Here is a 27,174-nt window from a genome sequence, read left to right on the forward strand (position 1 = left end):
TGAAGTGCTGAACCCGGAGGAACCGGGCGAACTGATCCGTCTTCTTGGGGACTACAAACAGATTTGAATAAAACCCTGTGCAAGGAGAGATTGAATTGCCTGGAAGAAAGCAACAGCTCAATCTGGATCCCCGGGTGGGTGGGAGGGAAAGAAATGTTGCGGAGGAAGGGACGCAAACTCGATCTTGTAACCCGAGTTTACGATTTCGAATGCCCACACATCTGAGATGTGGGCCTGCCACACTTCCCGAAAAAGGAGTAGGCGACCCCCCCAACCACGAGGGTGGGGGCGCATCTTTATGCAGAGGACTGCTCGTCAGACCTGGAACGGCCAGGCTGTGCCTTGGGGCGCCAGGCTGGTTGAGGTCTGAAGAATGGCTTCCTCCGCTGGTCCTGCGTAGAGGATCTGGAAGGGGCTGCTGCAGCTGCTGGACGCGTGCCGGAGAAGCGACGAAAGGACTAGACACGGGCACTTGTCTGCTTAGCGCGAAACAAGTGTCTGGTCTTTCCTTGCGGGAGGTGGGTACTTTTACCGCCCGTAGCCTCGGAGATGATTTCATCAAGCCGGGTCCCGAACAAACGGGAGCCGGCAAACAGAAGGCTGGTAAGGGAACGCTTTGACGAAGAGTCCGCTGCCCAAACCTTAAGCCAGACTTCGCACCTCAAGGTTACCGCGAGAGCCGATGAGTGGGCAACAAGTGCACCCGCATCCAAGGATGCCTCACAGACATACTTCCCTGCCTGTGAAATTTGCAGAGCCAAGGACTGGAGCTCGGTGAGCATAATGTCCGCCGCCAAGTCCTGGTTTAACCGGAGTGCCCAATCCGAGACCGCTTTAGCCACCCAAGCTGAGGTGAAAATGGGCCGATGCGCTGAGCCACTTGCCGCAAAAATGGACTTCGCCCAAAAGCCACCGATCCACTGGGTCCTGCAGGGCTGAACCATCGGCTACCGGAATGGTGGTGTTTTTGGCGAGGCGTGCTACCAGAGGGTCCACCTTTGGAGGGGAGGACCACTTAGTCACCCAGTCCGCCGGAAAGGGATACAGCAGATCAAGTAGCTTTAGCGTGTTAAAGCGACGATCTGGATGGTCCCACACCTTGGCAATGACAAACGAAAAGTCGTCATGTAAGGGGAAGGCATTAGGAGTTTGCCTGGCTCGGAGAAAAGACACTCCCTGGTGACTCATTGAGGGGGAGTCTTCCTGCACATGGAAAGTGTGACGGACAGCAGAAACTAAGCTGTCCACCATGGAAGCAATCTTGGAAGATTGTTCCGGATCCATAGTCAGAGACACCCTGGGAGGGAGGTTGTGTCCAAGCATGACCCATGGGGGGAGAGGAGATGCTGAAGCGTCAGAGGAGAAATGACGTCCTGCTCTGAGCCACTTGTGCAAAGGTCTCACCCTAAGGCGCTCTCTAGAGGATGGCGCTGACTGCACAGGTTGAGATCAACCAATCGACCCATGAGAGTAAGGGTGGATTGGGATATCTTAGAGAGGTCCTCCACTGCCCGAGATAAGGCACAAGCCCAGTCCGGTTCCACCTGGTCAGGGCGGTCAGAACCTGTGTTGGCTCACAGCATGCGGAGCAGACAGAGTCCGGCTGGCCGCGAGGAAACTTAATGTTGCATTTCACAAATGCATAATAAGTGGCGGCTGTTGGAATGCGGGGGTCACCAGTGGGTTCGGACATGGCTGCCCACTGATGTACTCAAAAAGCTGGAGGGGGGAGGAACCGCCCTACCAGTATGCAAGGGACGCGTGCTGCCGGCTGAAGTCCGAGTCCACTGGTGTGGCCGCGGTCATCTGAATCCTCCGAGCTGCGGTGGGAAACTTAGCCCTGCACCCTTTCGTCACAGTGGGAGGCCCGAATGCGGCCTACCCTTCCCAAGAAGCTGGGGCGGCCAGAGTGATCCCAACCCGCGGGCCGGGAATAAATATTTGCGGTCCAGATCCCGAAAAAAAACAGGAAGCCCAAGGGGAAGCCGGGACAAAAATACCCAGGTAAATCGGCCGGAGGTAATATGACCAATGTGCCCAGTGTCCCTATCCCAGAAATAAAGAGAGATCTCTCTGGGGACTTGAACCTATAACATGACCATGTTAAAAGTCCCCTTACACACACGAAGTGGCCGAGAGGGGAGGGGGGGTACTCACCTCATCCCGACTACTCACCCCATCTTCATCCTCTTCTCTGACTACCAGCAGGGTCACATCTTCAGCAGCTGGCACCCAAAGTGGCAGAAGACTGGAATGGCAGGGGGGTTTCGCCAGATCAAGGTGACCCTTTGGCTGGCGGGAAGCAGGAGAGCTGGGCTTCCCCCTGGTCCACTTTTGCTTCTTGGGGAGGTTGAGTAGTGAGGGAATAAGACACCGGTCTAGCTCCCAGGGTAGACAGAGGGGCTAGGTGCCGGTTTCCCCTACCTAAAAGGGAAAGAGATAAAAAAAAAAAAAAAAAAAAAAAAAAAGGAAGCCGCCCTGCAAGCACGGAGGTCCTGCCTCCTACGACACTAAGATAAAAACTGTTATGCTCTCTCCAGGCTGGAGGGGGTATAGCTGGCAGAGGAGGAGCTAACACTTTTTAGCCTAGTGTCACCTCCTTGTGGTAGCAAGCAGCTATACCCACGGTTCTGTGTCCCCCAATGATACGAGCGAGAAATAAGACCATGCAATACACTATATAAAGCATTGTCACAGACGTCACTTTACCATGTCAGAAAATAACAAAAGTATCATCAGGTTCCCACAGGAAATGGATGCTACAGAATTGAAAGAGTAAACCGCAAGGTCTTTTTTTAAATGTATGATTCATTGCACACTTACCTGATGATCTATCTGATTAATTTTTTGCCGTCTGAGTAACATCTGGTTCCAGGCTTCCTCATATGGATCAGCAACCAATGTGTGCCTGTTGTAAGAGCGTAGCTAGATTTGGATGAACAAAAAAATATAAGCAATATAAGCAGGGGTCACACATAAAAACATGGCTAGAGACAAATCAATTATTGATAACATAAAAGATAATAAAGGTGCATAGGGACTCTGAAATCATCTCACCCTTTGACGTGTTTTTTGTAAGTTGTTGCGGAGAATCTTGCGTATCTCCTCCTCTTTAACTTTAGATAGTGTTGGAATGACTCTATCTGATAGCTTAGGCTTTGGTTGAATATTCCTGCAAAGAATGATGTGTGAATCTTACATGCAAGCTTTCCAAATAGATATTGGTTTGTTTTAAAGGGAATTTGAATAAATCCTTATTCTGATAAGTCTCAAATTTGGCAACATACATGCATACAGACCAGTCTCATGCATTTCACTAACCCAGCGCACTCTAACAAATGTGCACGGTCGTAATAATTATTGGCCCAGAGGAACCAAGCATAAAACCAAAGAGCTAGACACCTACAGAGGTTAGAAGACAGGCTTAGACACACAAGGACAAATTGAGTTCTCTAGAGGGGTCTATCAAGATAAAAGCCATGGTGAGATATGCGATGATGGACCACCCAGCTTTCCTAGGAGCAGAAGTGAGATTCCTACTAGGACTTGGTAAGAGACACAAAGAATGATATTTCATTTTATTAAGACTAATTGGATAATGTGGGTGAAATTATACCATCTAGATTGGCAAATAAATAAATTAATTGATTATCTTCATATTGAAATGTAGTCTTAGGATATTGTGAGGCTTCATTCTACCTGCAGAGGAATCAAGACTCAATCTATCAAAGCATTAAATGATTGCTTATATATATTGTGAGACAGTGACAGGTCTAACGCAGGTTAGAGGCAAGGAAGGGGTGGATAGTGCGGTCCACACCCCTGTTCCACCACAGGTGAGACAAGCTGGAGGTAATCAGGCTGGCATAAGGCACCTCCCAGAGTGTCAGAAAGAGGGGAGTGTGTTACCTGTGGACAGAGGCCTGGAGGCTCTGTCTGTGTGGTCTCAGCTGGGCTAGGCTGAGGGACCACGAGGCTAAGTGACAGCATGGAATTTGGGGGACGCAGTGACGCCTGTGGTACAAGGGCCACAAGGTCAGAGTCGGGAGGACTGCTGGACCACAATCCCCTAAAGGGACTTGCATTTGCTACAGCCTGGAGGCTGCTGGACTATTGGGCTGAGAAAGCCGCATGTTATGACCGTGTGTGAACGGTCCTTTAGGCGAGTCAGGTTATTATATGTTTAGTTAGAGCCCAGCCGGGCAGGTGTTTATTTTGTATCATTTATGTTTGGTTTGCTGAGGTGCCAAATAAAGCGATGTTTGGACCTAAAACTTGGTGTCTGGCGACGATACTTGTGTGAATGACCCCCGGAGAAGAGCTAACCCCCCACAATATATATAGATAGTAATATTCTTCGCCAAGCTAAGTGATAGATTCCCACAGGAAAGACTTGTTCCAAGTTCTTCCTATTTAAGATATAATAATAGCTTTGATCATAGATCCCTGTTTGTCTTAAAGGGAACCTGTCACCTGGATTTTGGGTAAAGAGCTGAGGACATGAGCTGCTAGATTGTCGCTAGCACATCCGCAATATCCATTCCCCATAGCTCTCTGTGGTTTTATTGTGTCAAAAAAGGGTAAATTACTCTTACCGGTAATTGGATTTTCCAATAGCCTCCACAACGGCATTCTCAGGAGGGTGTCCCCGCCTCCAGGACAGGAAACAACGAGGAAGCACAGGATTTAAGGAGCCTCCTCCCCTTACCTTACCAGTCAATAAGAGTAGACACAGAAGTGATGCAGAAAAAATTATATATTATAGTAAACAAATTACATCATTCGTCTACACACAAAATTTTGGGAGGGAAACCAGTGCTGTTGTGGAGGCTATTGGAAAATCCAATTACCGGTAAGAGTAATTTACCCTTTTCCCCGGCGCCTCCACAACGGCATTCTCAGGAGGACTAACAGAGTAATCAAATATCAGGGGGGGGGGCTATAGCAGATAGAACTTTACGACCAAAGGACAAGTCCTGATCCCTTGCTACATCTAGCTTATAGTGCCTGAAAAAAGTCATAGGGTTGGCCCATGTGGCGGCCTTGCAGATTTGTTCCAGAGGGACTGCTTTCGTCTCTGCCCAGGATGAGGCCACTGCCCTTGTAGAATGAGCCCTCAATACCTCTGGTGGCTGACAGTTCTTGGTAACGTAGGCAGAGGATATTACGTTCCTAATCCATCTAGCTATGGTTGATTTGCTAGCCGCTTGCCCCTTATTAGGGCCCTGAAATTGCAGAAAGAGGCGGTCCGATTTTCTTAGCGGCTTAGTGGCCTGTAGGTAAGAAAGGACTGATCTCCTGACGTCCAGATTATGGAGAGTTCCCTCCGAGTCAGTAGATGGAGACTGAAAAAACGAAGGTAGGGAGACTTCCTGTTCCTGATGAAATCTGGATACCACCTTTGGGAGAAAGGCAGGACAATGCCTGAGGATTATACGATCATCCAGAATTGTAAGATAGGGAGGCTTGCAAGAAAATGCTTGAATTTCCCCCACTCTTCTGGCAGAGGTTATGGCTACTAAAAAAAACGTCTTCATGGTGAGGAGCCTTAGAGGGATATTATTAATTGGCTCAAACGGAGGAGTAGTGAGAACAGACAGAACTAGGCCCAAGTCCCAGGGAGGAACCACCGGACGGGGGAAGAAGGAAGTTCTTACTGCCCCCTTCAAAAAAAGTTTGATCAGAGGGGAATCTGTCAGTTTTACGTCCAAGAAGGCGCTGAGCGCCGAGATCTGTACTTTTAGAGTTGACGGGCGGAGGCCTTTTTCCAACCCAGCTTGCAGGAACTGGAGGACCTGAGGAACATCAGGAAAATCCACACTTCCCAAAAAGGACAAGAAGGCATTCCAGGTTCTCAAGTAGATCCGGGAAGTTATGGGTTTCCTGCTTTTTAGCATCGTGGAAATAACCGCATCTGACAGGCCCTTCCGTTTTAGCAGGAGGCGTTCAGATTCCAGGCCGTCAAACTGAGTTGCTTTACACTGGGATGATTTATTGGTCCCTGGTGGAGTAGGTCTGGGTTTGACGGCAGTGTCCAATAAACTCCGGCTGATAGTTTGAGCAGGAGTGGAAACCAAGCCCTTCTTGGCCAGAAGTGGGCCACCATAATTACATGGAGCCTCTCTTCCTGAGTTTTTACTAGGACTCTTGGAATGAGACTGAATGGAGGAAAGGCATAAAGGAGCTGTTTTGGCCACGGCCGGGAGAGGGCGTCTAGCCATACCGGATGATCTTTTTGCGAGAGGGAACAGAATTTTGTGACCTGCCTGTTGCTTTTTGCGGCAAACAGATCTAACACTGGGGTCCCCCACATCTGGCAGATCTGGCTGAAAACGTGGTGATTTAGGGACCATTCGGTTTCTCTTATGAGATGTCGACTGAGATAATCGGCCACCACGTTCTTTTCCCCCTTGATATGTACCGCCAAAAGGGACAGAAGGTTTCTTTCTGCCCAACAGAAAATGCTTTTTGATACTTCCGCCAGTGAGTGACTTCTGGTTCCCCCTTGTTTGTTTACGTACGCCACAACTGTAGTGTTGTCCGTCAATATTTTTACGTGCTTTGGGGAGGCAGTTTTGAAAAGGGAAAGGAGAACTCTGTGGACAGCTGACAGTTCTTTTAAATTTGAGGAGGCGTCCTGCATGTTTTTTTCCCAGGATCCCTGAACTACTGATCCTGAGGAATGGCCTGCCCACCCTGAGTTGCTGGCGTCTGTTGTAATGACCATAACATCTTTTGGGCGCCAGTGAACCCCTACGCTCAGGTTTCCCTTTATTCTCCACCAAGTTAGTGACTGTTTTACCTGTCTGGGAACGTGAATTTTCCTGTCTAGAGAGTTCTTTCCGTCCCATGAGGATAGGAGAAAGGCCTGAAGGGCTCTTGTGTGACTTTGGGCCCACCTTACTAACGGGATTGCGGCCGTTAGCAGCCCCAGTACAGCCATGATGTCTCTTATCGAGGACCGATCCCTGCTGGAAAAAAGAGACACTGTTTGGATTAAGTGAGATTGTTTGTCCTGAGGAAGGAAAGACATTAGATGCCTTGAGTCCAACAGCACCCCTAAAAATACCTTTTCCTGATTGGGGATAAGGTTTGATTTTTTGGGATTTATTATCCACCCTAGATCTGTAAGACAGTCCCGGATTTGCTTGAGGCGTGATTGTAGAAGTTGGCGCGACTCCGCAAACACCAGAAAGTCGTCCAGGTATGGAACGATCTGTACCCCCTGAAGGTGAAGAAATTTTATGACTTCTGACATTTTTGAAAAAACTCTGGGCAGTGTGGTAGATTTTATGGTCTCCATTTTAAATCTCTTGTAAATGATGGATTTGTTTAAGGACTTTAAATTTATTATTAGGCGAAAGGAGCCGTTTGTTTTTTTAATCAAAAATATAGGGGAATAGAATCCTTCGCCGTGTTGTTCTTCTGGTACAGGGATGAGGACTCCTTTGAGGAGTAACTTAGTTATCTCTGACCCTAAGGACGCCTGTTTGTCGGGCTGCTGTATTTGGTTGACAAAAAAATGTTTTGGGGGTGGGGAAACAAATTCTAGCTTTAGGCCTTCTCTTATGGTACGAGTGACCCAAGGGGAGGCATACATTTTTTGCCAGGCGGAGGAGAATTGTTTTAGTCTGCCCCCTACCTGGATCAGCATGTCACTGGGTAGGGCGGGTTAGAGGCCTCTGGCTTAAAAAGGTATCCCCTTCCTCTACCTCTAGAAGGTTGCCATCTTTTTGATCCATCCCTTTTACTTTGATCCGCTCTAGACCTTTTTTGATTTTGAAAGGAACGCCTCTGTTGATAGTACCGATTATCAGATGGGAACCCTTTTTTTCTGTTGGAGGCCTTCTCCAGAATATCGTCAAGAGCGGAGCCAAATAACCTATCTCCCTCACATGGGATGGAGCATAGGCGGTTATTAGATCCTGCGTCCCCCGTCCACAAACGGAGCCATACCGCCCTACGGGTCGCATTGGCTAAAGCACTGCTTCTTGCAGAGAGTTTAACCAAGTCGGCCGAGGCATCCGCTAGAAAATTAGATGCTCTCTTTAAGGTGGGAAGGGAGTTTAAGATTTCCTCTCTGGACGTACCCCCTGACAGATTGCTCTCTAGCTGATCTAGCCACACAGAGGGTTCTGGCCGTACAAGTGGACGCTATGCTGGGGCGCAACATTGCAGTATTTGTCTCCCAGGATTTCCTTAATAGATTTTCACATTTTTTGTCCATCGGATCTTTCAGGAGACCCATATCCTCAAAGGGCAGCGAGGATTTCTTTGAAATACGGGCCACCGGGGCATCTATTTTGGGAGTTTTGTCCCACAAATCAGAGTCAGACTCTGAAAAGGGGTATTTGCGCTTGAAGGCGGCTGATACAGTCCACCTATTATCAGGATCCCTCCATTCCCTAGAAATAAGGGCTTTAATATTATTGTGGATCGGGAAGGATCTCTTCTTTTTTTCCCCCAACCCCTGAAAAATCTGATCGTGAAGGGACTGAGTCTCTTTCACATCCTCCAAATTTAGGGTAGATTTGATATCTTTCAGTAGGGATTGTGTCTCTTCGGTAAAGCACAGAGGCCTCCCTGCAGCCTCCTCAGAGGATAAGGAGACCTGATCATCCAGTAACTCCCCTTCATCTAGATCCACTTGGTCTGATATTTCCAGATTTAGGGAACGGGAAGGCCCAGGGGAGGGCACCAATTGTCTGGAATCAGCCGCAGCCTTAATTTCTTCTCTAATAAGGGTTCGCATGGACTCCACAAAGGAAGGGGATTCTTCTGAGATGACACTTTCAATACATCTGGGGCAAAGGGTCTTTTTTGGATCCGACACCAAGCCTTTATGGCAACCACCACACTTTTTGCGCCCCGAATCCCCTTTGGGTTTAAGTTTTCTGGACTCACTGTCCTAAGGGAATAAAACAAACTTTGTATAGGACAAAGGAGGGACCCAGAGTAAGGGTGGTGAGGGGTCAGTATAGTAACATTACAGACACCCAGCGTGAAGGGGGAGGAGAGGTCAGGACCCCTTAACCCTATATCTCTATGTGGAAACATATAAAAGCATAGGGATAACTCCCCCTGGGAGGAGGCTTACCAGGCTTAGGGCCGAAACAGCGGGATCACCGGAGCGCTTTGACGATTCTCTGTCGCTGGAAGGCATCTCTGCAGATCGGCGGCGGTGATGGATGTGAGCTTCCTTTTAAATTTCCCGCCGCGCGCAGGAGCCGTCTTCCCGCGAGAATCTCTTGCCCAAGGAGATCTCGTCCGGTGACGTCACAACGCCTGATCCCGCGCGAGTTCCGGCGGACTCGCAAGCCCGGGGATGCCTGAGATTAGGGCTTGCGAGTTCCGGCGGACTCGCAAGCCCGGGGATGCCTGAGATTAGGGCTTACTCCGCAGGATCGAGGAAGGGAGGCAATGCGTCCCTGGAGCCCCCAATCCCTGCACCAGCCCTCCTGAACCACAGGGAAAGACCAGGCTGGTGCGGTATCTAAATTCCTGGACAATCCCAGGCGTGGCTTCCACGCACGTCCGAGGACAGGAAACAACGACTGGTAAGGGGAGGAGGCTCCTTAAATCCTGTGCTTCCTCGTTGTTTCCTGTCCTGGAGGCTGGGACACCCTCCTGAGAATGCTGTTGTGGAGGCGCCGGGGAAAAAAACTATTTTATATATAGATACACACACATACACTGGAGCCCAGCTACGGCCACTGTGAAGAAGCCCAGCATCGCCCCGCATCCTCCAAATCTCCTCCTTGCTCGACACCACAAAGCTAGAGCGCTGTAATCTCGCGATGCACGAGCTAGTGCATGTGCAGTGTCGGCATAGTGTTCCTTTCCTGTACTGGCATCAGCCTCAGGGAACGAACTGCACATGCGATAGCTCGCGCATCGCGAGATTACAGCGCTCTAGCTTTGTGACGTCAGGGAGCAAGAAGGAGATTCGGAGGATGCGGGGCGATTCTGGGCTCCTTTACAGTGGGCGTGGCTGGGCTCAGAGTCAGAGAACGCTGGACTCATCTCTCAAGCATGGAGGAGACAGGACTCCTCTAAGATTACTTTACATATCTGTAAAATCGTTTTTTTTACACAATAAAAGCACAGAGAGCTATGGGGACTGGGTATTGCGGATGTGCTAGCGGCGATCTAGCAGCCCATGTCCTCAGCTCTATACCCAAAAGCCCGGTGACAGGTTCCCTTTAATAGTCTTACCAAGGTCATATGTGTGAAAATAGTCCAGGATGGGGCGGAAGGATACAGTTATCTCTTCTAAGTTATATCCTTGAATGGATTTGCCCATTCTTGAAGTCATGTGATGTGTAGTTGGTTAGAAGGGGGCAGAATGTATTTAGCATTCCATATTGATGTCTAGGATTAGACATGCCCATCCTGATATCATGAGGTTTCCTAACCTAATAATAGCTTTGTTATAATGTGACAAGTTACTTACTCACATGTATTAAGCTTGTAATGCTTTATATCAACGCTGAATATATTCATTTGCACGTATCAGTGTTTATTTACCTATGTTTATAACATTGTAACCAATATAATCTGCATATTTTTATAATACATGTGTATTATTGTATAATGGAAAACTACACCTTTAGCATTAACGTCATCTCACGTCAAAAGAACTTCCTATCTGAGGAAATAGTCGGACTCAGATGTGAATTGTATCGATTAGGTTGTCTACAACTCACCAGGTCATGATTTCAAGAATTTGACCAATTTAATTTTTTTCATGATTTTATTACCATAATTAACCACTTAAGGACCACAGGTTTATACCCCCCTAGTGACCAGGCCCTTTTTTTTACAAATCAGCACTCGGTCATGCAACTTACCACCCAAATGAATTTTACCTCCTTTTCTTCTCACTAATAGAGCTTTCATTTGGTGGTATTTCATTGCTGCTGACATTTTTACTTTTTTTGTTATTAATCGAAATTTAACAAAATTTTTGCAAAAAATTAAATTTTTCACTTTCAGTTGTATTTTTTTTTTTAAAAAACGACATATATATAAATTTTTCTCTAAATTTATTGTTCTACATGTCTTTGATAAAAAAAAAAAAGTTTGGGGGAAAAAAAATGGTTTGGGTAAAAGTTATAGCGTTTACAAACTATGGTACAAAAATGTGAATTTCCGTTTTTTGAAGCAGCTCTGACTTTCTGAGCACCTGTCATGTTTCCTGAGGTTCTACAATGCCCAGACAGTAGAAAAACCCCACAAATGACCCCATTTCGGAAAGTAGACACCCTAAGGTATTCGCTGATGGGCATAGTGAGTTCATAGAATTTTTTATTTTTTGTCACAAGTTTGTAAGGAAAAAAAAAATAATTCATCATTTTCTGCTAACTTGTGACAAAAAATAAAAACTTCCATGAACTCACTATGCCCATCATGAAATACCTTGGGGTGTCTTCTTTCCAAAATGGGGTCACTTGTGGGGTAGTTATACTGCCCTGGCATTTTAGGGGCCCAAATGCGTGCAAATTAGTTTGAAATCAAAATCTGTAAAAAATGGCCTGTGAAATCCGAAAGGTGCTCTTTGGAATGTGGGCCCATTTGCCCACCTAGGCTGCAAAAAAAGTGTCACACATCTGGTATCGCCTTACTCAGAAGAAGTAGGGCAATGTGTTTTGGGGTGTCTTTTTACATATACCCATGCTGGGTGAGAGAAATATCTTGGCAAAAGACAACTTTTCCCTTTTTTTTTTTATACAAAGTTGGCATTTGACCAAGATATTTATCTCACCCAGCATGGGTATATGTAAAATGACACCCCAAAACACATTCCCCAACTTCTCCCGAGTACGGCGATACCACATGTGTGACACTTTTTTGCAGCCTAGATGCGCAAAGGGGCCCACATTCCTTTTAGGAGGGCATTTTTAGACATTTGGATCCCAGACTTCTTTGCACGCTTTAGGGCCCCTAAAATGCCAGGGCAGTATAAATACCCCACATGTGACCCCATTTTGGAAAGAAGACACCCCAAGGTATTCAATGAGGGGCATGGCGAGTTCATAGAAATATTTTTTTTTGCCACAAGTTAGCGGAAATTGATTTTATTTGTTTTTTCTCACAAAGTCTCCCTTTCCGCTAACTTGGGACAAAAATTTCAATCTTTCATGGACTCAATATGCCCCTCAGCGAATACCTTGGGGTGTCTTTCCAAAATGGGGTCATTTGTGGGGTGTTTGTACTGCCCTGGCATTTGAGGGTCTCCGCAGTCATTACATGTATGGCCAGCATTAGGAGTTTCTGCTATTCTCCTTATATTGAGCATACAGGTAATGAGATTTTTTTTTTTTCGTTCAGCCTCTGGGCTGAAAGAAAAAATGAACGGCACAGATTTCTTCATTCACAGCGATCAATGTGGATGAAAAAAATCTCTGCCAAAAAAAAAAAAAGAGGGGAAAGGCATCTGCCAGGACATAGGAGCTCCGCCCAACATCCATACCCACTTAGCTCGTATGCAAACCAGATTTCTCCATTCACATCAATCGATGTGGATGAATAAATCATTGCCGGGATTTTTTTATTTTTATTTTTTTATATATACAGTGTTTGCCAAAGCATATGAACACCGCCGCCTCCTCAGCTCATATGCCTCGGCAAACGTATCTTTTACTGCAGAGGAGAAATCCCGTCTTGCAGCGCCGCATACACCGACTTTTGTGTAATCTGACAGCAGCGCAATGCTTCTGTCAGAATGCACATCAGTGCTGCAGCTGCTTGATCGCTTGGTCCACCTAGAAGGTAAAAAAAAAAAAAAAAAAGAAAAAGGCTGCAACGCAATAAATTTATTAACATTAACTTTAGAGAACATTAACTTTTATAAACTTTTGAAACAGAACAATAACTTTTTTGCTCACCGGTGATTTTTTTTTGCTTTTGTTTTTTTACCTTTATAGGACAAGCCTCTCCTTCCCCATGGGACAATGTGCAAAGCGCAAATTGCAAAAGAGATGCACTTTGTCCCAGGTGAAAGGAGAGGTTTGCGGCAGCTCTGTGTGAAAGGGCCCTAAGACCCCTGTGTGCCTGTCCTGTGTGACGCAATCCCTATGCTAATAGTGTACCTAGTGTGGAACTTGCAGAAACACTCCCCTATGCATAGGGCAGGCTGGTCAGGACAGTCAGGACAAAATAAAGGTGGTGTCACGCCTTATTCCACCCCTGCTACAGACACTACATCTTTTTCTTGGGGAACGTTGAGTTGGGGTACCAGGATAGACAGACGGGAAGTTTCTGCCATGTAGCCGGCTCACTACATCAGGGCCTTGGGGCACGGACCCTCCTGGATACAGGATTTCCGAAATGATCTCTTCCTGGAATTTTAGGAAGGATCCTGTTCTCCCAGCCTTACTGTAGAGAACAAAACTATTATATGCAGCCAATTGAATAAAAAAAACAGACACCTTCTTATACCAGCGTCTGGTGCGTCGGGAAACTAAATAGGGAGCCAACATCTGGTCATTGAAGTCCACCCCTCCCATGTGAAGGTTATAGTCGTGGACAGAGAGGGGTTTCACAATGACTCCAGTTGCCCTTTCAATTTGTACAGTCGTGTCTGCGAGAATGGTGGACAGAAGGTAAACGTCCCTCTTGTCCCTCCATTTCACCGCGAGCAGTTCTTGGTCACACAAGGCAGCCCTCTCCCCCCGTGCAAGTCGGGTACTAACGAGCCGTTGGGGGAAGCCCCGGCGACTAGGTCGCGCGGTGCCACAGCATTGAATTCCGACTAGATGTAAGTGCCGAAAGAGGGCCACGCTTGAGTAAAAATTGTCCACGTATAAGTGGTACCCCTTGTGGAGTAAGGGTGACACCAAGTCCCAGACAATCTTGCCACTGCTCCCCAGGTAGTCAGGACATCCGACCGGCTCCAGTTTTGAGTGTTTTCCCTCATAGACCCTAAAACGATATGTATAGCCTGTGGCCCTTTCACAGAGCTTTTACAGTTTGACCCCATACCGGGCGCGCTTGCTGGGGATGTACTGTTTTATGCCAAGGGACTCGTCTATGCAGATGTTTTGATTAGGGGTATACGCATCTGCAAATCTGGATGACAAATGGTCTATGAGGGGCCGAATTTTGTGGAGCCGGTCATAAGCAGGGTGGCCTCTTGGATGACAGGTGTTATTGTCAGCGAAATGCATAAAGCACATGATGACCTCAAAACGTGCCCTAGACATTGCAGCAGAGAACATGGGCATGTAATGTATTGGGTCTTTAGACCAATATGACCGCAATACATATTTTTTAGTTAGACCCATGCTGAGGATAAGGCCCAAAAAAAATTTTAACTCGGAAACTGTGACTGGTTTCCACCGGAAAGGCTGGGCATAGAAGCTTTCCGGATTGGCGGTAATAAACTGTGTGGCGTAGCGGTTGGTTTCTGCCACAACTAGGTCATAGAGATCCGCAGTGAAGAACAGCTCAAAAAACTGAAGGGCCAATCCTAAATGAGCCGTCTCCACGCGAACTCCAGACTGGGCGGTGAAAGGGGGCAATACGGGTGCGGCGGAAGCAGGGGATTGCCAATTAGGATTTGCCAGCACCTCTGGGAGACTAAGGGTTCTACGGGCCTGTGAACGCGGTGGCTGCGATGGGGGAGTTATTGCACGTGCCACCGTACCAGCTGGAACTGCCCTTCTGGTGCTCGCCACTTCACCAGGGAATACGGCAGTGCTGGTAGAAGGTCCAGGATGTGCTGCACTGCTGGTGTATGCCGCACCATAAACAAGATCAGCGCTAGCACCACTCTGCTGCAAATGAGGATCATCATGCGGGGTATGCAGAACTCTGATATGGGATCGGGTACGCCTGACCGTAGCAGGGACCTCTACCTCGTCATCTTCGCTAGCGGTTAGAGTGCCACTGCTGTCTACAGGTTCATATTCTGAACCACTGGATTCAGCGGATGAGGCATCCCCATCGCTTTCATCCATCACGGCCAGAATCCTGTAGGCCTCTTCAGCGGAATACCCCTTGTTTGACATTTTGGGTTCACTAAATTTAGGGGGTATTCCCCTGAGACTACCCGGGGAAAAAGAGCAAACCTACCTAGTAAAAAGGAGTGCTTGCGAAGTAAACCTGCGATCGCTAATAAAGATCCAAAAAGCTCAAAAGTGATCTTTATAGCGGCGCAGCGATTTTACAGTGTTTTTGCAGTGATCAGAAAAAAAAAATTCTGTCACTGCGGTGGGGCGGACTGAACGCAAGTGTGCGCACAAGATCAGGCCTGATCGGGAGAACACTGCGTTTTGTAGAGCCTAAGTGACCCTAATGTACTGATATAGATCTGAATGCGATCAGTCTTGATCACTTACAGATACTATATAGTACTATAGCTGATTAGCGACAGCGATGACGCTAATCAGCGACTAATCAGTGACTGCGGTGGCTGGGCGCTAAACTACCTAGCAAGTAGCTAACTACCTGGCAGGGATGAGGGACCCTTACAGGGGGGTGATCAATGACAGGGGGGTGGACAAGGGGGTGATCAGGGAGTCTAATATGGGTGATCAGGTGCTAAATAAAGGGGTTAATAAATGACAGGGTAATGTCTAATGTGTAGTGTGATTTGGTGCTACTTACAGAGCTGTCTGTGTCCTCTGGTGGTCGATCCAAGAAAAAGGGACCACCAGAGGAGCAGGTAGCAGTTATATCAGACTATTTTCAAAATAGCGTCTGACATGCCTCTTTGATTGGTAGTTTCAAAAATCCACAGCCTGCCAGCCAATGATCGCGGCCGGCAGGCTGTAGATGAACTTGTGCACTACGCGATCCTGTGAACGCGCGCTCACAGGAAATCTCGGCTCATGCGAGATGACGCCAATCGGCGTTAGTGTGAACTGGCAGCGCAGCAGCAATGACTCCTTTCGGCGTTAGCGAGACGGCAGGAGGTTAATAATTCTTAATTGCATTATGACCATAATTAATTCTTAATTGAATTATGACCGCCTGACATCACTTACTGTATGGATACGGTAGATACAGCAGACGGGATCCTTCCAATGCCACCACTCTCCACTAATTCTATTGCCTGCTTCATCTCCATTTTATGATAAAAGGCAATGAGCTGTGGCTCTGTAGATCTCTCCCCTGCAATAAGGCACTTCTTCACATAAGTTTTATTGAAGCGGTTCAATCTGCAGCAAAAGATAGATTTTGTTAGGTCAATACACCTTTAAATACTGCACTTACATACTGATTATTCACATAAAATAGACAACTGTAAGAAATGTAGGATGTTTTCTTCTAATGGACTGACGCTGGCCAGGCACCAGGTTTATCAGCAGTATCTCTAAAACCTGGCACTCCACGTGTCCTCCAACTGTGGCGGAATGGATATCCAAAGTTGACCGGGTTTATTGGTTGGAGGAATTGGCTCAAAATAGTAGCTCAATTCCAGAATACTTGGGAAGCTTAGGCTACGTTTAGAAACTTTAAATACTGACACCTTCATGTACCCTCTTAGGACATTGTCTACATCAAGAAGGAACATTCCCCATTATCGAATACTTGGTATTTACTAAATGTAAGATCTGTCATACTCATCCCCTACCCACACCCCCTTGTTTTTCATGGATCATGAAGGAAGAACCCAAGACACGTCCTCGCATATTGCTCTTGGGTTCTTATATTGCTGCTGACAGTATTTCCCCCCCCCCCCCCCCCCCCCAATGCACATTTCTCCAGTCCAGTCCAAACAGAACCAGGGCGGCCGCGGCCCCATTTCTCCAGAAGTGCCAGCACATGCACAGACATCTCTCTCATGAATCTGAGATGCCTGTGCATGTGCTGGCACTGCTGGACAAATGTGCCATGGAGCCGCCCTGGTTCTGTTTGGACTGGAGAAATGTTTATTGGGGGAAGGGGGTTCGAATGACTCAGTCATGAGAGAGATGTCTGTGCATGTGCTGGCACTGCTGGGGAAATGTGCCATGGGGCCGCCCTGGTTCTGACACATCTCTCTCATGACTGAGTCATTCGCCCCCCCCATGCACATTTCTCCAGTTCAAACAGAACCAGGGGGGCTAGTTACAGTATACTGGCTGGCACTACTGGGACGGGTGAGATGGTGGGAATGGGATCCAGTAACTAAGTTGTTATAATTCACCAACCTACCTACCAGTAACTGTTGGAACTTGGCTGCCTCCTGTCACAGTCTCAGAAGAGTCTTCTGTGTGTGGGTGGCGGGCCTTCCCTGGCAGAGTCTGTGGGCGGCTGTGGCTGGTTCTTCCTCTGTGCTCTGGGGGCGGAGCTGTGGCAACGTCAGACAGACGCGGCACGCTCACTCACAGCCACTGCTTGTCGAGTCTCTTAAAGAGGCAGGCAGAGCAGGGCTCAGAGCGGCCACCGGCGGGGGGCCCCCTCCTTTCCATATGAGTCCAGACCGCGCGCCGCCCAGGACTCCATGCGTAGCTGCGCATAGCGTAGCGATAGTAGTGTAATTAGAAAACTTAGCAGCGCCGCCACACAGGTCACCTGTAAGAGCCGCATTCAAGGGGCTAAAGAGCCGCTTGTGGCTCGCGAGCCGCGGTTTGCCGACCACTGACCTAGGGGAATAGGCAGCTCATGAATACTAAAAACCACAGTGCAGGTACAGCACTGTGAGGACTCCAAACAGCTCTGGTGCATGAGATAAACTGGGATTTTATGAAAAATATAGCTAGAAAAAGGCGCTGGAATCAGGGCCCGTATCACCATTTTATACCGCCATTGGACATGGCAGCATAAACCTCGGTAAAGATTTCCTTTAACAGTGAACAGCGACAATGTGACTTACTTGTCCTTCCAGTGATGATGGCCATAGTGACCACAAATGTCTTCAATTCCAGTCAGAAGATGATCAAGAAACTAAAAAAAAAAAATACTAATCTAGTATCAAGATTTTTTTCTCAATACCATACATGTGTTCACACTCAAGCATGTTTAACCACCTCAGCCCCCAGTGCTTAAACACCCTGAAAGACCAGGCCACTTTTTACACTTCTGACCTACACTACTTTCACCGTTTATTGCTCGGTCATGCAACTTACCACCCAAATGAATTTTACCTCCTTTTCTTCTCACTAATAGAGCTTTCATTTGGTGGTATTTCATTGCTGCTGACATTTTTACTTTTTTTGTTATTAATTGAAATTTAACGATTTTTTTGCAAAAAAATGACATTTTTCACTTTCAGTTGTAAAATTTTGCAAAAAAAACTACATATATAAATTTTGCTCTAAATTTATTGTTCTACATGTCTTTGATAAAAAAAAAAATGTTTGGGTAAAAAAAAAAATGCTTTGGGTAAAAGTTATAGCGTTTACAAACTATGGTACAAAAATGTGAATTTCCGCTTTTTGAAGCAGCTCTGACTTTCTGAGCACCTGTCATGTTTCCTGAGGTTCTACAATGGCCAGACAGTACAAACACCCCACAAATGACCCCATTTCGGAAAGTACACACCCTAAGGTATTCGCTGATGGGCATAGTGAGTTCATAGAACTTTTTATTTTTTGTCACAAGTTAGCGGAAAATGATGATTTTTTTTTTTTTTTTTTTTTTCATACAAAGTCTCATATTCCACTAACTTGTGACAAAAAATAAAAACTTCCATGAACTAACTATGCCCATCAGCGAATACCTTGGGGTCTCTTCTTTCCAAAATGGGGTCACTTGTGGGGTAGTTATACTGCCCTGGCATTCTAGGGGCCCAAATGTGTGGTAAGGAGTTTGAAATCAAATTCTGTAAAAAATGACCTGTGAAATCCGAAAGGTGCTCTTTGGAATATGGGCCCCTTTGCCCACCTAGGCTGCAAAAAAAGTGTCACACATCTGGTATCTCTGTATTCAGGAGAAGTTGAGGAATGTGTTTTGGGGTGTCTTTTTACATATACCCATGCTGGGTGAGATAAATATCTCGGTCAAATGCCAACTTTGTATAAAAAAAATGGGAAAAGTTGTCTTTTGCCAAGATATTTCTCTCACCCAGCATGGGTATATGTAAAATGACAAAAATTTCAATCTTTCATGGACTCAATATGCCCCTCACGGAATACCTGGGGGTGTCTTCTTTCCGAAATGGGGTCACATGTGGGGTATTTATACTGCCCTGGCATTCTAGGGGCCCTAAAGCGTGAGAAGAAGTCAGGAATATAAATGTCTAAAAAAATTTACGCATTTGGATTCCGTGAAGGGTATGGTGAGTTCATGTGAGATTTTATTTTTTGACACAAGTTAGTGGAATATGAGACTTTGTAAGAAAAAAAAAAATAATTCCGCTAACTTGGGCCAAAAAAAATGTCTGAATGGAGCCTTACAGGGGGGTGATCAATGACAGGGGGGGGGTGATCAATGACAGGGGGGGGGTGATCAATGACAGGGGGGGTGATCAGGGAGTCTATATGGGGTGATCACCACAGTCATTGATCACCCCCCCTGGAAGGCTCCAGGGAGACGCCTGTATGTGTTTTGCAGATCCGATCCATCTATCAGTGGATCCGTAAAAATCATGCGGACATCTGAATGGAGCTTTACAGGGGGTTGATCAATGACAGGGGTGTAATCAATGACAGGGGGGTGATCAGGGAGTCTATATGGGGTGATAACCACAGTCATTGATCACGCCCCTGTAAGGCTTCATTCAGACGTCCGGATGCGTTTTGCGGATCCGATCCATCTATCAGTGCATCCGTAAAAATCATGCGGACATCTGAATGGAGCTTTACAGGGGGGTAATCAATGACAGGGGGGTGATCAGGGAGTCTATATGGGGTGATAACCACAGTCATTGATCATGCCCCTGTAAGGCTTCATTCAGACGTCCGGATGCGTTTTGCGGATCCGATCCATCTATCAGTGGATCCGTAAAAATCATGCGGACATCTGAATGGAGCTTTACAGGGGGTTGATCAATGACAGGGGTGTAATCAATGACAGGGGGGTGATCAGGGAGTCTATATGGGGTGATAACCACAGTCATTGATCATGCCCCTGTAAGGCTTCATTCAGACGTCCGGATGCGTTTTGCGGATCCGATCCATCTATCAGTGCATCCGTAAAAATCATGCGGACATCTGAATGGAGCTTTACAGGGGGGTGAACAATGACAGGGGGGTGATCAGGGAGTCTATATGGGGTGATAACCACAGTCATTGATCATGCCCCTGTAAGGCTTCATTCAGACGTCCGGATGCGTTTTGCGGATCCGATCCATCTATCAGTGGATCCGTAAAAATCATGCGGACGTCTTATGGAGCTTTACAGGGGGTTGATCAATGACAGGGGGGTAATCAATGACAGGGGGGTGATCAGGGAGTCTATATGGGGTGATCAGGGGCTAATAAGGGGTTAATAAGTGACGGGGGGGGGGGGGGGTGTAGTGGTGCTTGGTGGGACTTTACTGAGCTACCTGTGTCCTCTGGTGGTCGATCCAAACAAAGGGGACCACCAGAGGACCAGGTAGCAGGTATATTAGACGCTGTTATCAAAACAGCGTCTAATATACCTGTTAGGGGTTAAAAAAAACACATCTCCAGCCTGCCAGCGAACGATCGCCGCTGGCAGGCTGGAGATCCACTCTCTTACCTTCCGTTCCGTCTCGCGAGATGACGCATATATGCGTGACTGTGCGCAGGGCTGCCACCTCCGGAACGCGATCCTGCGTTAGGCGGTCCGGAGGTGGTTAATAAAAGACAATTGAATGTCATGGTGTACAGATGGCTCCACGGCAAATAATTACTAGTTTCAAAAGTTATATGGTTCAATACGACCATGCACCAATATAATAATAGAGACTAGGGATCGACCGATTATCGGTTTTACCGATATTATCGGCCGATATTGAGGATTTTGAACGTTATTGGTATCGGCATCTATTTTGCCGATATACCGATAACATATTGGGAACACAGAACGCGCTGCTCTCAGCGCTCTCTGTGTTCCCTCCGCAGCACAGGGGAGAAGGAAGCAGTGTCTCCTCCCCCTGTGCTGCTGCTGCCGCCAATGAGAGGAGAGAACATAAGAGAAGGGGAGGGGCTGTGGCCGCTGCGCCACCAATGAAGATAAGCCTTTCATTCATTCATATACAGGAGGCGGGAGCTGGCTGCAGAATCACATAGTCGGCTCCCGACCTCTATCAGTGGTAGCTGCGGTACGCGGTAGTTAACTCCTCAGGTGCCGCGGATCGCAGCTACCGCTCATAGAGGTCGTGAGCCGGCTATGTGATTCTGCAGCCAGCTCCCGCCTCCTGTATATGATTGAGAGACTTATCTTCATTGGTGGCGCAGTGCGCCCCCCCCCCCCCCAAGCCCCCCAGTATTAATCATTGGTGGCGCAGTGCGCCCCCCACCCCCATCCCGGCCAATAGTAAAAACATTGGTGGCGCAGTGCGCCCCCCACCCAGTATTACTCATTGGTGGCAGTGGCCACAGGATCCCCTCTCCCCTGCTCCTCCGATCAGAGCCCCAGCTGTGTAATCCTGGGGCTCCGATCGGTTACCATGGCAGCCAGGACGCTATTGAAGCCCTGGCTGCCATGGTAAGCTCCATGCTGCTGTGTGCACTATGCACAGAGCAGCAGGGACAGTGTGAGCTCCTATTCACCCTGATAGAGATCTATCAGGGTGAATAGGACAAGGGTTCTAGTCCCTAAGGGGGCTAAAAGTTAGTAAAAAAAAAAAACACAAAAATATTAAGTATAAATGAAAAAGATTAATAAAAAAAAAATACACATTAACAATAAACATAATAATTTTCAGCAGATTTGTGTAGGAATTTTTTTTTCTCTCAAAAATGAAAATTCCCAGAATATCGGTATAAATTATCGGCTATCGGCCTGAAAGTTCACAAATTATCGGTATCGGCCCTATAAAATCAATATCGGTCGATCCCTAATAGAGACCATCAACACATGTTAATAAAGGCTAATGGAATATTTGTCCTGTACTACCAAGTCACTCCCTATGTAATTTTGGATGAAGTTGTGGGGTTTGTATCCAGCAGAATTTAAATAGTCTGTTATATTGGTTCGAGCTGCAGTACCCAGGCTGATGCTTCCCCTGTCATTAACACAAAATTCTGTCTAGATTACAGATAAGCGAATCGATTCATCTCAGCCAAAGTTCTACACTGCTGCTTGATTGACAGTGCTGGACATCTTGGCCAGCCCCAACAATCCTGCGCTGTTGCTCTGAGTAGAGGCAGAAGTGCAGAGGCTCTGCTTCCACTTCTGAAGCATCGAGTGGTCATGCATATACTACTTGGAAGAGTAGCAGTGCATGCACAACCGCTGCTTCAGTAGCAGAGCCTCTGCATTTGCACCGCTACTCGGAGCAGCAGTGCAGGTGCCAGTCAAGATGTCCAGCTCTGTCAAGGGATCCCCACCGGTCCCAAGAATGAAGAGAATGTAGGCCACAACAGATGTGCACGGGACAATGGTCAGATACAGTTTGTTCCCAATCGCTGAGCAACAGTAGAGCTGCAATTACATGCAGCAATCATCTCCTCTGTATGGGGATGAATGACTGGTACTGCTACGGTGTTCCTTAGAGATGCAACATGGACACATTCAAAGAGCTATAACAAAGCTGCAAGATGGCTTTTTCCGGACAAATTGCAGCTTTTATTTGGGGTTCTATAAATGTATTGGTAAATGGGATGTCCTATGTGGATATGTCCTGATGGGAAAATCTCTACATATCACAATAAATCTTTTATGTTTTAGTATTTTTTCTAAAAAAAAAATAATTTTGTGTTGCACCATTCCAAGACCTAGTTTCTTTTTATTCTTCTGCCAATGTAGCCATATGGAGGGACAAGTTGGAGTCTTTTTTGCACCAATTTGGGGTACATATAATTTTTTTGTTACAGGGTAATGGGGGAAAAGAAAAAAATGGCAATTCCACCATTGTTTTCCTTTTCTTCCACACCATGTGCAATAGGTTACCTTTTAACTGGTTCATTACAGTTGCGGCTGTACCACATGTACCATATTTTTCGCTTTATAAGACGGGGGGAATGGCAGTGCGTCTTAGGCTAGTTTCACACTTGCGGCAGGACGGATCCGACATGCTGTTTAGCATGTCGGATCCGTCCTGTGGCTGTTCGCCGTGCCCCCGCTCCGTCCCCATTGACTATAATGGGGATGGGGGCGGAGCTCCGGCGCAGCACGGCGGTGCACGGAGAAAGCCGCCGGACTAAAAAACCTGACATGCAGTAATTTTAGTCCGGCGGCCTTAAGCCGTGCACCGCCGTGCTGCGCCGGAGCTCCGCCCCCATCCCCATTATAGTCAATGGGGACGGAGCGGCGGCCCGGGGGCACGGCGAAACAGCCGCAGGACGGATCCGACATGGTGAACAGCCTGTCGGATCCGTCCCTGCCGCAAGTGTGAAAATACCCTTATAAAGAGAAGGTCGCACGTTTTACATTGCAGACACTGATACATCGCTGTCCGCAATGCTGCACAGCGTGGCCTGCGATGTATCAGAGCTCTATCGCGCGAGGTGGGAGGAGGAGCTGGAGGCCGGCAGCTGCTGTTTCACTCACGGCAGGGCCCGATGCAGTCACTGCACTCCATTACACCGGGTCTTCATATGTAAAGATTACTCAAGTAAGGCTACTTTCACACTGCCGTTTCTGGGTCCACTTGTGAGATACGTTTCAGGGCTCTTACAAGCGTCCCAAAACGGATCAGTTTAGCCCCAATGCATTCTGAATGGATAAGGATCCGTTCAGAATGCATCAATGTGGCTGCGTTTGGTCTCTGTTGCGTTTTTTAGACGGTCACTAAAACACAGCTTGCAGGGTTTTGGTGACCGTCTGACTATGCAGAGCCAAACGGATCGATCTTGACTTACAATGTAAGGCTACTTTCACACCTGCGTTAGGTGTGGATCCGTCTGGTATCTTATCCATTCCGAATGCATCCCTGGAACAGATCTCACAAACTGAATTCAAAACGCCAGTGTGAAAGTAGCCTAAGTCAATGGGTATCGATCCGTTTTTTAACTGACACAATATGGTGCAATTGAAAACGGATCCATCCCCCATTGACTTTCAATGTAAGTGAAGACTGATCCATTTTGACTTAAGACTTTTTTTGAAATGAATAATGCAAACGGATCTGTTATGAACGGATACCAGCGTTTGCATTATTGGTGCGGATCTGTCTGTGCAGATACAAGACGGATCCGCACCAAACGCAAGTGTGAAAGTAGCCTAACCCTCAACAAGTGGCTCTGCTTTGTTAAAGTACTGTAATGGTCTGTAGTAGTACTCACTATAAAGCTAGCAGGCAGGCCGGCAGCGTAACGTCACTCAGTCATGCTCCTCCCACTTCAAAAATAAACCTGGCGGAGCAGGAGAGTGACTGACAGTGCTATGATCCTGCCGGCCTGCCTGCTAGCTTTATAGTGAGTACTACTACAGACCATTACAGTACTTTAACAAAGCAGAGCCACTTGTTGACGATTACATGACTAATCTTTACATATGAAGGCTGCTGTGAGCGGGGCCCGGTGTAATGGGGGAGGTCACTATTTACACAGGGACATGAGATTCATGAGATATGTATAAATAGGTTTAAAAGTAAGGAAGTATTACTTTACTGAGAGAGTAGTGGATGCATGGAATAGCCTTCCTGCAGAAGTGGCAGCTGCAAATACAGTGAAGGAGTTTAAGTATGCATGGGATAGGCATAAGGCCATCCTTCATATAAGATAGGGCCGGGGGCTATCCATAGTATTCAGTATATTGGGCAGACTAGATGGGCCAAATGGTTCTTATCTGCCGACACATTCTATGTTTCTATGACACAGAGGGGACCAGCATAAGATGCTATATATGGTATGTGTCATCCACATATCCCCCCCCCATAAGGGTCCATTCACACCTCCGCATCCGTTCCACAATTTTGCGGACCAGGTGCGTACCCATTCATTTTCAATGGGGCCGGAATGTGTTGTCCGCATCCACACTTCCGGATCTGCACTTCCATTCCGCAAAAAAAATAGAACATGTCCTATAGAAAATGCCCATTTTCTATTTGAGTGCCGGCGATGTGCGGTCTGCAAAACAAGGAACGTACATTGCCTGTGTCCGTGTTTTGTGGATCCGCAAAACACATACGGACGTGTGAATGGACCCTTACAGTGTCATCCACAGATCCCCCTAACAGTTCGTCATCCACAGATCCCCCTAACAGTTCGTCATCCACAGATCCCCCTAACAGTTCGTCATCCACAGATCCCCCTAACAGTTCGTCATCCACAGATCCCCCTAACAGTTCGTCATCCACAGATCCCCCTAACAGTTAGTCATCCACAGATCCCCCTAACAGTTCGTCATCCACAGATCCCCCTAACAGTTAGTCATCCACAGATCCCCCTAACAGTTCGTCATCCACAGATCCCCCTAACAGTTAGTCATCCACAGATCCCCATTAGTTCAAAACCCACCAAAAGCACACCTTTTGGTTCAAATTTTCTTATTTTTCCTCCGCAAAAACCTAGGTGCGTCTTATAAAGCGAAAAATACGGTATTTGTTCTAGTAAAATATTTCTGTAAACTTTATTAAATATCTCTTTTTTTGGTCTCAAACTAGAAGCAGCAATTCTTTTATTATTGGCGTTACTACTAATTTTAGCCATTGCAGTGGGATATTGGCTGAATATTACAGTCAACACTTGCTGCTATAGAATGATGGTATAAATTGCGTCCTATTGTGGCTAGATCACCACACTTCGGACATAATTAGATTCCCATTTGTGAAAGGGAGTTAAAGATTTTCCACTTTGCGTCAACATGCTTTAAAATAATCATTTATGAAAGTGGCTGTACATTTTATAATGTATTTCATTTACCTTTATTAGTCCTAAGCAGTAACAAGGGCAATGATAGGGGAGTGTCTATATAACTAGATGGGTGGGAGGAGCTATAAAGTAGCTTGTTAGGGGCAGTGATAGGGAAGTGTCCATGTAACTAGATGGTGAGAGGAGCTATAAACTAGCTGGGTGTTAGGGGCAGTGATAGGGGAGTGTCTATATAACTAGCTGGTGGGAGGAGCTATAAACTAGCTGGGTGTTAGGGGTAGTGATAGGCGAGTGTCCATGTAACTAGATAGGTGGGAGGAGCTATAAACTAGCTGGGTGTTAGGGGTAGTGATAGGCGAGTGTCTATATAACTAGCTGGTGGGAGGAGCTATAAACTAGCTGGGTGTTAGGGGAGATGCTGGAGCTGTGACAGAGAAAGGAGAAGTCTTTATGGGTTTGGTTGGATACAGCAACAGGAAGTGCTACATACAGGATGTAATAATCCAAAGTGATTTGTTTACATGGTGAGAACGGGTCAGAAGAGTTCAAATTAAGAAGAAAAAGCACAGGGAAGATGTATATGAGGTAAGCAAGTAAACCATAGTAATGTCAGAAAACCCCCTTTAAAGGTACATGAAAAGCATGTGTTTTCCTACAAGATCCAAGAATGAATTACAATCTAAGAGGCACCGGACAAAATGCACAGAAATTAGCCTTCTCATTAATAAAATCAACTCTGTACCACTAGGATACTTCATTCACCTGAGTATGGATCTCTTCATTTATTGAACGCTTGGTCTCTTGCTTCTTTTTCACAGCTAAAAGTTCCACTAGTGGCCGAATTGTCATTCCCTGTATTAAATTTAAATAAAAAAAAAAAAAAACACAAGCAGCAAATTAAGTGTTTTGAAAAAGAATAAACAAAAAAAAGTAAAACAACCAGGACTTTTTCTAAAATGGGTCATCAACACACCATAAAGTACTTTGACTGGATTGTGGACATTAGCCCCTTCCAGCATTTGGACTCAATCATGCGTACAATTACGCTTAAACTGTTAACCAGGGCTTTGACACTTTAATGTATCACAACTAGAGATGAGCGAATTTCAGATTTTAAAATTCATTCACGCTTTGGTGGTAAAAGCAGAATTGCGTTATGGATTCCGTTACCACGGACCATAACGCAATTCTATGACGGAACGCCTTTAGGCTGGGTTCACACGAGCGGATGCCGTGCGTGGCATCCGCTCCATGAAAGAGCATTAACATGACTGATAATGCTCCGTGCCTCTCTGTGATCTCTTTACTACGAAATCACAGTTGTCACTTGTGTCGTGTGAACCCAGCCTTAGAGGCATTC

General features: G+C 46.6%; 1 protein-coding gene across 1 annotated transcript in view; it reads right to left on the bottom strand.

Annotated features, from left to right (window-relative positions):
- SLC9A1 (solute carrier family 9 member A1) overlaps positions 1-27,174 on the bottom strand; it is a 123,730-nt gene that overhangs the window by 4,353 nt on the left and 92,203 nt on the right. Inside the window, exons 6-10 of the mRNA XM_040424263.1 lie at positions 26,577-26,666; positions 17,804-17,874; positions 15,990-16,163; positions 3,058-3,172; positions 2,824-2,925 (exon numbers count right to left, since the gene is read on the bottom strand). Coding sequence (XP_040280197.1) covers positions 2,824-2,925; positions 3,058-3,172; positions 15,990-16,163; positions 17,804-17,874; positions 26,577-26,666 — 552 coding nt within the window. The remainder of the gene's footprint in view (positions 1-2,823; positions 2,926-3,057; positions 3,173-15,989; positions 16,164-17,803; positions 17,875-26,576; positions 26,667-27,174) is intronic.

The sequence above is a fragment of the Bufo bufo genome, chromosome 3 (assembly GCF_905171765.1).
Source record: "Bufo bufo chromosome 3, aBufBuf1.1, whole genome shotgun sequence".
NCBI lineage: Eukaryota > Metazoa > Chordata > Amphibia > Anura > Bufonidae > Bufo > Bufo bufo.